The following is a 14740-nucleotide window of genomic DNA, read 5'->3' as shown; positions in this document are numbered from 1 at the left end:
CTCCCTCACTACCCTCAGGAAAGACCAGTAATCTTCACGGCGATAAGTGGTTTCTGGACTGAAGTACCGTTCGTGACACCATTGGTAATGCCATTAGTCGAAGCACCATTGATGCTGGCAGGGTGGTCATGAGACGGCACAAGAGCCACAGGAACGTTCACAGTCAAGACACCTCGGTCGCTGTTGTAGTTGTACTGCAGACCAGGATCGCTGATAGTCTTCCCATTCTCATCCTCGAACGAAACTTGGACTTGAGGCGAACTGTCGGTCTTGACAGTCCAAACAGCAAGGTGGTAAGTATCGCCGACTGTTGCCGTGGCATCGAATCCGTCCCATGGATGATGGAGTGTCAAGGTGCGCGAGGTGCCGGTGGTCGCCTGTACTCTTGTTAGCTATGCCATAATGTGATCAAGTTGAGATATGTACCTGGCTCATCTTCAATTCCTTGTAATAGCCCTTGACCTTCTTGGACTTGGAAGGGTCTTGGTACTTGTACTGGGGCAAGTTGCTGGGTGCGCTGTCCTTGCTGACGCCGTCGTCAAGGTACATCGAGTAATGCTAATTAAATGTCAGTTCAATGTCTGATACATATGATTCGAGACATACTGAAGGCTTCTTGCCACCGGGGTAGAAGTGAATTGTCGGTGGGTTGAGGTTGTTCTCGTCAATAGACATACGAACGCCAATCTGGGGAATGATGGCACCTGCAAAGAATTAGTTGGCTGCCAACAACGTTCGGAAAATACACGTACCGCCGCGAATATAGACCGGAGTGACGAAAGGAATCTGGTCAAGATTGCCGAAAGTAGCAGGGATGCTGCACCCGTAGCTGATGATTCTGCCACCCTGTGCCGGCTCTTTCAAATTAGCAGCATGCTTGAGGATAGGATCATGACCCAGATTCCTGCCGTTGTCAACTTCAAGGTTGGAAGGGTACCATAGGTCTGTGCCGGGGAGGTAAATGTCCCGGTTGAAGACTTGAGGATCCATGACGGGGCAAATGAGGATGTTGTGGCCAAGTAGATACTGAGTATCGATAAAATCCTCGTTGTTGTTAAACAGGTTCGTGTCGAGAGGGTCAGTGATGAGCTAGTACTAGGTTAGCAAGAGTCGAAGACGTGAAAGAGAAGTGGGTGCTTACCATTGCACGAGCGATGGGTAGACCATTGATCAAGTTGGCGAACATGTAATCGTACATGACTTGGATAAGCGAGTATCGAAGCTGGACGTAGTAGCGACAGATAGGAACAACAGCCTCATACAAGACGCGTTGATCCTGAGGAATCAGGTGAGCGTATGGACCCGACAAGACGTCGTTAAACGCCCAAGGTTCCTGTAACTAGTTAGTATCAACGAGAATCAATCACTTAGTAATAACTGACCTGGAAAACCTTCGCTGGCGGGTTCGAAGCCTGGTCCCAATGCTGCATGTAATGGTTTCGATACCATGGGAGTAGGAAAGCACCAGAGTACCATCGAATGAGCAACTCGGGATTACACCAACGAGGATAAGGGGCGTTGGAAGTTGGGTCAGAAGTGAAGCCACCCATATCGACACCAGCAATGGTCAATCCGCTGTAGCCAAGTGCAAGGACCTGAGCAACAGAGATTTTCCAAAAGTCCCAAGAGCTGCCGTTGTCACCTGTCCATAGACCGGCGAATCGATGCATTCCAGTTTGGCTACCTCTGCCAATGATGAAGTTGCGCTTGTTATCTCGGCCTTTAAGATTGTTCAAACCATGGAATGTTGCCTTATGGAGGTTGTATGAGTAGAGGGACCAGAGTTCAATGGCGGTTTTGGTCTTTGGTTCACCGACGGGGCTGTCGTCGGTCATCTGGAGTCGAGACGGAAAGCCGAGCATGTCGCCGTAGGACCTTCCTACTGCGGGTGTGGTCATGTCTTGCCATACAAACTCGAGACCATCGTCAAAGAGGTCTTGGTACTGCTCGCCCCAGACCTTTCTGGCGTCGGCTCTGTTGAGGTCAGGGTAGTAACCAGGCTATGCGAGTCAGCAGTGTATCTTGTAGATGTTCATATACTTACAGTTCCCAGTGTTTGACCATAGCTCACACCTCCATGGAATGGGTATCCGCTGTTGTAGTTCTCGTGAAAGTCATAGTTATCCACATATACCTCGCCCCCGGGGTAGTCAGCGAACGACAGCCGTTGAGGTTGATAATAGTCGTCGTTTCCATAACAAGTCGGGTTAACACCCTTCGCAAGTGGCCCATTGTTGTTGGGACCATCGTATCTCCAGTATGTTGGCGGATAGTCGTTCAGGCCATTGAGGTTTCGGTTGTCAGTCACTAACATACACTTACTCCCCTGATTCTTCGGGTTCTGGTGATCCCAAAAGGCATCCAAGTGCTTGTAGTCTCCCGAAACCTCTGTTCGAAGAGTCAAGATGGGTGTGATGTTGGTGCAGGCTTTGATTCCTTTCTGCTTGAGATTGCTGAAAAAGGCTTTGGTGTCACCAAAGTTCACCGTGCTGGCTGTGAATGTTCGATAGCGTTCCTGAAATCGTTAGTGACAGACTAGAAAAGGCGAAATTGACCTACTTGAAAGTCCACGTCGAGGTGCATTCCATCGAGCGGGATGTTTGACCCGCGATAAGCATCGACGACATTGTTAACGGTACCCTCATTGGCGTAGCCATAGCCTGCAATCGTTACTATAGCTCATTTGATCTGAGTGTTCAACTTACAACCCTGGTGGTGTCCAAGAATGTATCGGGGCTTGAGCTTGGGTCTTCCCACAATTGAGGTGTATTGCCTAGCACCTCGCATCAGTCTCGATTAGAACATATCCACAAGGAAGTTACAAACCAGATCATAGTTGGCACGTCATCAGCTGTCATGATGTATACATCAAATGTGTTGAACCGAGTGGCGATGCTGATGATGTTTGAATCATTCTTGCCGAGATCAATAGCAACCTGCGAGTAATTATCTACCAGAACGCCAGTAACGTTTTGATGAGTTGGGGTTCCATTCATTTCCAAGTAGAATGGGGAAGATTGGTAGCTGCGCTATTAGTCTTTGTTCATGAAGATGGAAGTTCAAGGGGGATACATACAGTGGCTCTCTTCCGTCCAGTGCACCCTTGCCATAGACCTTGAGATAGTTGAAGTTATCATAGCCTAAGAAGACAGTTAGTATAACACATATTCGTGATCTCGGGAGGCCTTACAGAAGTAGTTGAGGTAAGTGGGCTTCTTCAATACAGTCTTGCCACCCTGCTCACCAAATCCAAGATACTCAGCAGGGCCAGGTTTCTTAATGTTGAGGACGACATTGTTGATGGCATCAATGTCTGAGTTCTGCTGGTAAGAAAACGTCTGATCGGTGGTTTGCCAGATGATCTGTTCAACTTCAGAAGTCGTGTCAACACCAACGGATTGTAAGAGACTTGGGTCTGACTCCTGCAAAAGCCTGAGCTTTCTGGTAGCCTTAAATGTGTTAGCTAATAACTATCCGAAGAGCAATATGAACATACCACAAGGCGGAACGGAGACGAGAAGATGTGTAGGCTAGTCTTGGGTGTAGCAATGGCAACCTTGTTCTCGTACTCGATGGACTGCTTCCGTCAGTATGGTGATTAAACAATGGATCTTTGATCTCACAGTTAGAACCCAGTGGGTGTCCGACTTTTTCTCAAAAGATGTTCTCCAATACCATTCATCTTTCGCAGGATAAGCATTCCAGGCGTCAGAATCTCTGTATTCTTGTTGAAGACCATCAACCAGTTCAGAGAACGTGTCTCTGACAATTGTACGTCTATAACGGAATTAGAGTAAGGCCAGAGGTGCTTTCGTGTTACATACGTGTTGGTGTTCTCAAAGTCTTCGAGGCTGGTGTACTTGGGGTCGTATCGAATTCTCCAGATCAAGGGAGTGACGAATTGGACCAAGCAGTGTGTTTGAGAGCCTCCGTTGACACCTGCAAGAACTATATGAGCTCCATAGCGCTTGAGGTCATCAGGTTTGATCGAGTCTGTCGACTTAACAGACACCACATCCCGGGGTTTTAGGAAGCTAGGGACGGTGGGGAAAAAGAGATCCGCGGGGATAAAGTTCAGGGGATCATGGGGAACAGACATGGTCGCAATGGTTTCTGCAGATGCAGATGCCGATGATGATTAGCAAGAAGATATGAGCTGGGAGCACACCTCTTTAATAGTAGGTATCGTATTACTCTATTCGTCTACTTCTTGCACCAGATGTTTACAACTTAATATTGCTGCAAACGCTTACGTCGGCCGCTGTGACCTCGTGGAAAGACAAAGGCTTGCAATGCGCGATTTACACCCCAGAAACGCAAGTCTAGACATTATCTTGTCTCCGGTGTGAGAGTCAGATTCCACATCGTGGGGTTGATAACTCGTGTTTTTGCCATTAGACGCACACGAACACCACCATTCCAGCATGCACCTAGGCAGAGGTAGTAGTTCCCGGCATGCCACTATTGCCAACTAATAAGATCTCTGCATGGAGCTGAAATTCCAAGCGTAACGGCTTGTTTCATTCTATACAGAAATAAGGTCTTGGTGTTTCGATATTCGGTTAGTTCAGTTTCTACTCAGCTGCGCCACCATTATGTCGCGATCCATTTTTGGCTCGTCGTCATCTATCTCTAGACTAGGATATCGGACTTCCGTTGTTGCCTCCCTTGTATTTGGCTTGGTCTAGACCGTTCACATGTCTGTGAGTGGTTCGTTTCGTATTGTACTAAAAGAGGCATTTCTTCAGCTACGCTAAATGCTTTGCACTTAGATAAGAGCAGTTGCGAGCTATATCGATCTGGTTAGATAAAATGTATATGCAAAACTAATCACACATTAGCGCCAATAGCCGAATTGACTATTGATTGTAGATAAGAACTGATCGTCAGAGTAGTATTGAGCTACAGGAAAAGATCTAATCGCGTTATTTTGATGAACCCAAAGTATCGCCAGTAGGCTACTTTACGAATACTCACTAAACAATTCAGCTGTGGTCGGAATGTGGTTGCAAGTCACATATTTGCCGCTGCATGGGAGTCTCACATCAGATCACTTCAGCCGCACGAGACTATTGAATAGAATCTAGTCTGTTTTGTAACTCTATGTCTCATGTACTGAATATCCCTTCTTACGAGGCTGAGAGCTTTATATCAACCGGGCTGTCGATGGTCTCCCTCATCCCCTCTATGTCCTCATAACGTTTCTTCTTTTTAACTCAACGTACCTTCTCTTTCCGCAGCCCTTGGTAGTTATACACATAGCTACAATGGGGTTCTGGAAGAGACTCACAGAGTTCCTCTTCGTTGGAGGGGGCTACAATGATCAGTTCAGATTTACGTCTGACCACTCACTTGTTGATCCAGTCAACTCGGTAGTTGACGTGTTTGATCCATCTACTGTTGTTGGTGGCTCATGCAATACACCTACGAACAGATCCTGCTGGGCTCCGGGCCTTGATATCTATACCGACTATGAAGAGGTCATTCCAGAAGGTGAAGTTCGAAAGGTTTGTGTCTCGACTCTATTCTACGCTTGACACATGCTAATGGGATATGTTCAGTTCCATCTCGTGGTTGGAAATCATCAGATCTCTCCTGACGGATATCTGGTCGAGCGCATGCTGTTCAACGGGAGTTATCCTGGGCCAACTCTAGAAGGAAACTGGGGTGATACATTTGGTGAGTTCTGATATGATTGAGTGTAGAAGCAAGCTTACAGTTGTAGAAATCACCATCCATAACAATCTTACAAACTTCAACGGAACATCGGTTCACTGGCATGGTATCCGACAACTGAACACCAACTGGATGGACGGTGTGTCAGGTGTCACCGAATGCCCAATCCCAGTAAGTCTGCTTCGAACAGGGCAACCAGCTGAGTTCTAACAGAAATAGCCAGGCGAGACCATGACTTATCGCTGGAAGGCCACTCAATATGGTACATCTTGGTATCACAGTAAGAAACACAGACTTCACCGTTGATGAACATGAACTAATATCTGCTAGGTCATTTCAGTCTCCAATGTTAGTAAAAGTTCCCTCAAGACGGTCTGGTACTAATCAAGAAACAGACGCCGATGGACTGTTGGGCGCAATCAAGATCAACGGACCATCTAGCATGAACTACGACTATGATCTCGGCCCTGTACTCATCACAGACCATTTCCACAAGACAGCCTTTTCACAAGTCATGCTCGAGTACTTGGGTAAGCTCTTAGTTGAAGTCAAAGACATCTCTTGCTAATAATAACTACAGGACGCCCCCCGGCACCAGACAGCATCCTGATGAACGGCAACGGAACATACTACTGTTGTCCAAAGGGGAACAAAAACTGCGACAACAACTGCGTAGGCAAGTCTAAACTAACATCATTCAACTTTGAGAAAGGCAAAAAGTACAAGATGAGTCTTGTGAATACTGGTGTCTCAACACACATGACCTTTTGGATTGATAACCACAACTTTTCCGTTGTTGCAACCGACTTTGTCCCCATCACGCCTTACAACACCTCTATTCTCAATATTGCTATTGGCCAGCGCTACGATATCATTATCGAGGCCAATGCCACGCTTCATGATTCAGCCAACTCCAAAAGAACCAACTTCTGGATGCATGCTCGCGACTGCAACAATGGAGGAGCTCGCTCGAACCTAGGTATTATACGCTATGACGCGAAGAACCAAAAGGTTCCTTGGACTCCACCTCCGGACGAGAAGCATCTTTGCTACGGATGTCTCGACGAGCTAGGTGTGAACCTCAAACCTATCGTCAAGAGGACCGTCCCCCTCGCTGCAAATGTAAACTACCAGAATGAATCCTTCAAGGTTCATCTGGTAGGATATCCTGACGACACAGCCGAAAGCTCGACACTTCACAAATGGGTTCTCAAGGATTCATCGTTCTACCTTGATTGGGCTGAGCCCAGTTTGAGTCTTGTCAAGGTTGCTTATGAGAAAGACTGGAAGCATCCGAAGTGGCCCAAGGGCTACGAGCCTGTCAATCTCGAGTATACAAACGGCAGTTGGGTGTATTTCTTGATCGAAGGCAAGTTCAAGGAGTCTTTGCACAACATGCCTGGACATCCCAAGATCTACAAGACGCAGGCTCCTGTGGCTCATCCGATGCATATCCACGGCCACGATTTTGTCGTTCTTGCTTCTGGTGACAAGGAGTTTGATGCAAGTACCGTCAAGTTAAACACGAACAATCCACCTCGACGCGACGTGGCACTGCTTCCTGTCAATGGGTACCTCGTCGTTGCATTCCAAAGTCAGTATTCTTTATCCGCATGATTGTACAATTGCTGACATTTTCTCTAGTGAACAATCCTGGTGTTTGGCTAATGCACTGCCATGTAAGTCTCTTCCTATATGAACTCATAAACATTACCTGACTTTGATAGATCGCTTGGCATGCTAGTGGTGGACTTGCGCTTCAGTTCGTTGAGTCACCTAGACAAATTGGACCGCAGTTCCAAAAGTCTGGTATTCTGCCTCACTACTCTGAGCAGTGCAACAACTGGGCTGCGTATTACACCATGTTTAACAAGAATGAGAACGCGACACAGGAGGACTCTGGTATCTAGAAATATGTCAAGTTGGCTTGCCAATCTTTCCGAAACGTTACTGCAAGAACAGAACTAGTGAGAGATACATATCTAGATAAATAATTAGTGCCAAGTTGCCTTTAACATATTGACTCCATCTACCCCAACTCGAGTCACGATTGAGGCCAGATGCTGGCCCAATGATATTACCAGTAATTAGAGAATGAAGGTAGATTCATAAAAGCAAGACGACTGTATTTCTCCTAGCAACTATGCCAGGAAAAATGACCCTGTTAAGTCTCTCTTCCTCTTCTTTAGTCTTACAGCTATTGTCACGATTTACAACGATTTTGTCCGTGTTAATGACTCAGGTCCTAGAGCCCCGAGCCTTGCAACAGTGTAGCACAACTAACCGCGATTCGAGCTATCACCAAGTCACAATCTAACACGAAAAATGGCTACTACTGCGATGTCACCAATCTTGGTCTCAACACTTCCAGACCTCCTGAGCTTTATTTCCTCGATTTCCCAGTCTAGCACGCTCTATCTGGACCTTAAGGGCAACAACCTCAGTCGCAACGGAAACCTCACCATCGTAACCGTACTCATCCATCCTACACGAGTAACAGGCCTAATCGATGTCCAGACTCTCGGAAACTCGGCTTTCACTACGCCCACTTCCAGCGGAAACACCCTTAAATCTATCCTCGAAGACACCCGAACAACCAAACGTCTCTAGGATATCCGGAATGACGCTGACGCTCTCTGGGCTCGCCACTAGATCCGCCTCGCGGGTGTCACGGACATACAACTCCTCGAGAATGCGTCCCGCGCTGGTGACAAGACCTATGTTCGCGGGCTTGACATATGCGTCGAGAGGGATCTGGGACTAAATGCCATGGAAGTCCAACGCTAGACCAGAACCAAGAGGGAGGTAAAGGCTCTCATGCACAATGGTATCTTCACCCGTCGCCCCTTGGACGCCAAGACAATACAGTACTGCGTCAACGATGTTCTATACCTACCTGCACTCTACAGTGCCTATGCAAAGCGCACTGATGGCCAATGGATGAAAAAGGTTATGGACGAGAGCGAACGCCGTGTAGTTGATGCCTGCGGGCCCTCCTATGAGCCTCAGTCCAAGGCAAAAAAGTTGGGGCCTTGGGGAGCAGGATCAGGATCAGGATCAGGCAAGAGACCGTTGACATTGGAGGAGGCTCTTGACAAGTGGGAGGACCAGCAGGTAGATGAAATGGAACGAGAACTCCTTGGACGTGGCGACATGGATAACGCGAGCTACTGGAACAACTATTGAATAAACTAGAAAGATGTCGCATGACCTATATACAAATTTCCCTCTCATTTACTCATTGATGCCTTATCTAGGCTTCCTCTGCTTGTACGTCTCTTTGTCCGGCTGTTTGACTATCTTGCTTGCTGTTTGCGGTCCGCTTATAACATACACAAACAATGAAGTGGGCTACCCAACAGTGCTTTTATGATGTGTGAGAATAAGTTTGCTCTATAATCCCTACTTTTTTAACAAAGCTACACAGTGATTAACCATCGTACTTGGAAAACTACAATCATCAAATTGCATCTTCATTAAGTGCAGTCGCTTGCTTCTTGATACCCATACCCAAATATTCAGCACTCGCTTTCAATCGTCTGCCTCTCCGATACTGAACTTGGAATCATGAGCCTACGGGGCCTTGTTGATATCGCAGTCAAGATTATTTAGAAACCAACCTCGTGAACGAGTCGTAACTGTGTAAGCATACATATGTGATACTTTGAGTGAAAGTATTCCCACCGACTGAGCATACCAATCCACACCACAGTCGAGCAGCTGCAAGAAGCTATACACTAACCAGCTATCAAACAGTAGCTACTAGGTAGCAGAAAAGTTAACCCCCTAAGTCTTAGGTTACAAAAGGGAATATCCTAAAGACTATAGTCTAAGTGGTATAAGATAATCTACTAATTTCGTCTCTTATGCTTTAAGTAGCCAATTTTTCTAGTACCCTAAGGAGTGGTTGATGCTTAGAAACTCCAAAGTGTATATTATAGTAAGGATCTTGGGTTACAAGAAACAGGCATGTAGTATATAAAGAAACGATGAAGCAAAGTCACGCATAGTGCTTTCTTGTCTAATAACCAGGAGAGACTCATCGTAAGACTTGTTTCTTACCTTAACCTCGTCACTATTAAGTACATATTTACCGCGACAGCCTTGACCTCAATGTCCCTGATCCACTAAAGCTTCAAACTCCAGTCTCAGGGTCCAATACAACACTTTGACTCCGTCCGTTTTCCTGTACTTATAACGTAGTATCCAAGCCCAGATCTCCTGACCTAAGCCATGATCCACGGCACGAGCCGAGTCAAAGCCCTCTGCACCAACTTCTCTCGGCACCGACGCAACCCGAAAAGGGTCTATGGCAGCTCTAACAGGTAAAAAGGTATCTTCAATAAGCACTATCACAGCTCTAAAAGGCAAGACGATCCCTTGAATGGACAACATTTCGGCTCTAAAATGCATGATCTCTCTAACAGACACCATCTCGGCTCGAACATGCAAGGGGATCCCTGAATAGGCACCATCTCAGTTTCGATGTGCAGCTCTAAATCGCATCAAAGACGCATTGATCTTCAACTAAATCAGCCTAGATCTATTGCCAGCCTAAAAGAGATACAAATTGTTTTAGTCCAGTGTCCTTCAGCGGGGAAGGGAGATGGTACCGCCGCTGTCGACGGTAGCATCGGTGAAGGTCATAGGGTATTTGTTAGTTTCCGCCGGATGGGGAGACTACTTTTTGTTAGTGGTGTTGGCCTAGCTCGATCCATTGTCTTGGGATTAGACATTTCGTGCTAATTTTGCCGATCATGTGTTTGCAATGAAGTATTTATGTTTCAGCATGCGACCTTGGTGTTATGTTACGTGTGTCCTCTCTCCATCAATCAGCTGCTGTTTAAAGAATGATGAAGCATTACATAAGCATAATTATACTCTGTCATTCTTCGATTCATCTGTTGGCTGGATCATAGGCCGTGAATTTTCGGTAGCGGTACCGCCCGTTTGGTCTGGGCCTTGGGGATTTAAATGGCGTCTCAGTAGCGCGGCCACGCCGACAAAGTCTGGACTCGTGATGATTGGTCTGGACTTGTAATAGTCCCGGATTATTTTTTTGTGTTACTTTTTTCTTTATTGTGTAATCGAGATTTGGATAGGGAAAAGAATGGGGAAAAAGAAAGGAGGTTTGCCGATGCTGTGAAGTGACGAGTGATAGGGCTGAGGAGCTCAGCTGAAGTCATGATGGTCTGTGAACAATATCCAGAATTATGCCCAGAGTTAAACATGCACGGGCTCTTGATGTAAGCACTGGTGAACTCGACATGTTTGATCCTGTTGATGATGAAGACATTTGGTATCCAAAACATCTTATCACCAAGCACCTTTTCCTTGTCTATCTTCTCTCGTGTCTGTAAGACATTGCTATCACAGTTATCCTCTTGAATCATCGACCCGTATCTACCCTACAGCCCCAGATGCCGCATGGCCTCCAGCTCAGGGGTCGCTTAGAACAAAGTCAATTACGCTCTGACTTGGACCGGCGCAAACATCTATCCGCGTCAAGCCAATCCAAACTCATTAATTACATACATTAGTCTTCCCAAACTCGCGGAACCACTACCCGCACCAAAGAGATCCGAGCACCACGGATATCGTGTCCCGTGTGCTGGCCGTAGCTTTACAGGAAGTGTGTTTCATTAAATAACCATGCTTGTGACAATTTGCCATTTTTTTCTGTTTTGTTTCATCGTCTGCATGCAACCTCTCAGCTGCAACTCTCTCTTACGCTGGTGTGGTACCTACCTTTTAATTCTCGTTTCAGAAAATATCATGTGAGATGCCGATCTTTCGTCCCAAAGGCTTGGTATGGATCTCTTATCAACGGGGCTGAAGAGACTGCAGCATAGATATCTCTCCGGCCCGACAAGAAACCAAAAAAAAGTCAATTAGCGTCCGAAGCAAAACGGTAATTTGATGGCAGACACGGGACAGACATTAATTATCCCGTTAGGCATTATTCCCATTAATTGAAAAATCTTTTGTATTTATCCGCGTGTTCCCAATCTCCTGGGTCCAACCGAACGGACGAGTATGCTCGTTCTGGTGTAGTATGCATCTCTTTCCCCAGTGTTGTCCCAGGAGAAAAAATGTTGGCTTTTGTTAGCGGGACAGGGGCCATCTCGCGTGATGGGAGAAAGAGAGAGAGACCCATACAGACAAGTAGTTCGTCAGTAAGCAGCCATTCAACTTGGCCAGAGCGTGTGTGTGCACCAAACGGCTGAGCGGAGAATGATGCCGTAGTCTACAGCAGAGTCTGTGTTAGATCCAACGATTGAAATCGTGGCGCAATGTCAAAGCCTCAGTGTCTGTGTCTTGTTTGCACTGACCTCTTACGGGAGGGAAATGTCCGAATAGCAAAAAGGGTCCATCCACTATGAGAGTCAATGCAGGAGAACACAGTATTAGGCAGACATCATCTGGAACACAATCATAGAGGGTCTGTTTGTTTGTTATGCTAGTCGAGGTTAATTATAATAGAGTTTATACTTATCAGTAAACAGGCTTCAATGTTTCCGAATGAGTGCTTGTTGCGCAAGCCACTATCGATTCGGATTCCGCGTTTGCTCTTCATATCAGCCACGTTGATCTGGTGGCAGAATGTAATGTTGGTGGCTCAGAAGATCAATGGATAGCTATGTCTGGCGTTAAAATGTGCCGTGCCGTGCCGTCAAACTTCGGAGCACTTCCGACCAGATTTCAGATTTCAGAGACTGTTTATCATCAGAGCCGCAAAATGTGGCCCAGACCAGGTCAGGCCATGTTAGGTTCAATCAATTCGGGCAACTGGGGAAGAGGATAAGCGAGGTGAGCTGTCAGATTCAGATCCACAGATCCGAGAAAAGAAAAACGACAGTTCACATTCAACTCCACCAACAGTGACAAACGTCTTTTTTTTCTTTTTCTTTTCTTCATCCCTTGCTTCTTCTTCTCTTCTCTTCTTTTGCCAGTTTCGGTACATTAATTCTGTCCCATGTGGCTGGTGTCGAATCAAGGTGTTGGCGTCATTCCAGTCTCCAACATCCCACCTTCACTGTTCAAGATGGATGCAAGTCTCGGCTACCAAAAGACAAGATATAAAATTAAAATCTAATCTGAACATCCAAGGAAAGACAAGACAAGTCTCAGTTATAGAACAAAACGGCTGTGAAAGATGGCCTGACATTTTCGTCATTTGTCTAAACGTTTACTCCTTGCATGTTCCCCCAACCTCGACTGTTAAGCAGGGAGAAGAGGATGGCACTATTACTCTGTGCAGAGAGTGGACAACCGCAAAAGAGAAGATTGATCACATTCTAGCGAAGGCAGATACTTGGAATGAAAAGCGATATCCCCAAAAGTTACATGGTAATTAAACCTCGCGTACTGGAATGCGGTTCGTCGCCTTTTCCGAAATAGAACTCTATGAATGCCGTTTGCGAGAGATTCTGGGGGGGCGAAGTGAGCTTTACAGCACCAATAGAGACAGCTACAGGTTGTCCCTAGCACTACAGAGTTTGGCGACCCCAGAAGGTGCGGCCGCTGCAGTAGTCATGAACCCACGTACTAGGACTAGCCAGGGAACGGGTTCCGGCTCTTTGGGATATGCATGCCTTGGCATGTGTCAATTCATCACTGACAGATTTGACTCATCACAATTTTTCACTGTGAATCTTTCTTGCATCATGGAATCAGGGAAAAAAGGAAAGATAAAACAATGGTGAACAAAAACAGTAATGCGGGAGGCCCAAACGGTAACCCACCCGCCTGTACCCTGTCGATTTAGCGAATAACCCCCCTGTAAAATACCACCTCATTTGCGACATGTTGCTTTTCTATCACGTCACGAAACGAACTGTTGGTCTCTCCCTCTTTTTTTTTTTACTTACTTTTTTACTTTTTCCCCATCTCCCTCGAAATCCTACTCTGACAAGGGAGAAGAAACAATCTGTCCATCACTTTATTTTGTCAAAAAACGCCCCCTTTCTTGACCTCTGGTGGAGATGAGGAACTTACACCGGATTGAGCAAAGCGCGGGAGATAAGCGTCGAGCTTTGTTAGATCCAGAATAAGAGGCAGACCTAAAGGCTTATTGTGAGAGGGAATCCAGACCATTGGCGCCCTTGCATATGTACACTCCACGTGGCAGTTGGGTTTTCATCTGATGAATGTTTATACAGTGCAAGATTACTCAGTGTAGATTTATGCAGGTATTTATTAATGGCACATATGGGCGAGGATGGGATACCTGACCTGGCTCGTGAAGATAAACACAACAAGGATGACGTCTATACCGAGGCATGACTATAGATATGCGAGGCTGTTTAATTGACGGGGTACAGTTGGGGTGGACTACCGTTTCCCATTGATGCAACACTATATCGGTAATAGCAAAGATTGACGATGCTCCATCAGAGCAAGGTGAGGATTGACCACAGGCTGGTCTCAAGGGGCCCGAGACATAAGCGCACCGTACAAGCAGGGAGTCTATACGAATACCCATACCTGAAGGATCATGTCAATCATGTCAATCGCGATATCGTATCAATTTGTCAAAAAGGCCTCCCAGTCCCCTGTCCTGGTTTGGCGTCAGGAACGTCTGCATTTCCCGAGTTGTTAGCGGAAAGTATAAGGCCATCCATCACAGCTCTAGTTATCCAAGCTTCAAGACGCCACTGCGAGCAGAATACCACCACTCCGCCTGGTTGAGCGACGTGCACACACGCTTGATCCATTTCTTGTTCACCCTGCAGTAACAAAATGTCTCAGTTCAAGAGAGGGTGGCAATGTCGTTTCCGTTGGATGTCAACCGAGGATGTACCGAGGTTGCATTGACGAAGATAGACTATGTACAGAGTACTCCAGTACTATAGTACTATGTAGAGATGGGGATGCAGCATGAACCTGGTCGATAATTACGAGATGAGATGAGATGAGATGCTACCCTGAGGTTAATTGGGGATCAAGTGTTTCCGTCCTCTGTACCTCGGTAGTTGACCCATTCATTCATTCGTCACAGTCGGAATAGTGTGGTAAAACGCCGTCTCTTTTTATTACTATTACTGCAATTATCTACCACCAT

General features: G+C 46.3%; 4 protein-coding genes across 4 annotated transcripts; 2 read left to right on the top strand and 2 right to left on the bottom strand.

Moving 5' to 3' along the window:
* Window positions 1-14: 14 nt before the first annotated feature.
* FGSG_00143 (uncharacterized protein) lies at window positions 15-4099 on the bottom strand (the record flags this gene model as incomplete). Its single annotated transcript, XM_011317445.1, has 15 exons — window positions 15-377; window positions 427-558; window positions 607-704; window positions 753-1089; window positions 1142-1333; window positions 1383-2000; window positions 2045-2307; window positions 2556-2660; window positions 2706-2773; window positions 2827-3024; window positions 3077-3140; window positions 3191-3449; window positions 3497-3577; window positions 3624-3777; window positions 3825-4099. 15 exons carry the CDS (start codon window positions 4097-4099, stop codon window positions 15-17), a joined length of 3207 nt encoding a protein of 1068 aa, XP_011315747.1.
* Window positions 4100-5267: 1168 nt separating this feature from the next.
* Window positions 5268-7586, top strand: FGSG_00142 (uncharacterized protein; the record flags this gene model as incomplete). The annotated part of the gene is made up of 8 exons (XM_011317444.1): window positions 5268-5507; window positions 5562-5679; window positions 5726-5847; window positions 5896-5938; window positions 6072-6206; window positions 6257-7270; window positions 7321-7355; window positions 7404-7586. 8 exons carry the CDS (start codon window positions 5268-5270, stop codon window positions 7584-7586), a joined length of 1890 nt encoding a protein of 629 aa, XP_011315746.1.
* Window positions 7587-8001: 415 nt separating this feature from the next.
* On the top strand, window positions 8002-8862 carry FGSG_00141 (uncharacterized protein; the record flags this gene model as incomplete). Its single annotated transcript, XM_011317443.1, has 2 exons — window positions 8002-8142; window positions 8464-8862. 2 exons carry the CDS (start codon window positions 8002-8004, stop codon window positions 8860-8862), a joined length of 540 nt encoding a protein of 179 aa, XP_011315745.1.
* Window positions 8863-9786: 924 nt separating this feature from the next.
* FGSG_11682 (uncharacterized protein) lies at window positions 9787-10110 on the bottom strand (the record flags this gene model as incomplete). Its single annotated transcript, XM_011317442.1, has 1 exon — window positions 9787-10110. One exon carries the CDS (start codon window positions 10108-10110, stop codon window positions 9787-9789), a length of 324 nt encoding a protein of 107 aa, XP_011315744.1.
* Between the last annotated feature and the right edge of the window lie 4630 nt (window positions 10111-14740).

This window comes from Fusarium graminearum, chromosome 1 (genome assembly GCF_000240135.3).
Source record: "Fusarium graminearum PH-1 chromosome 1, whole genome shotgun sequence".
In the NCBI taxonomy this organism is placed as follows: Eukaryota; Fungi; Ascomycota; class Sordariomycetes; order Hypocreales; family Nectriaceae; genus Fusarium; species Fusarium graminearum.
Note: the sequence above shows the minus strand (reverse complement) of the source record. Positions and strands in the feature narration are given on the sequence as shown.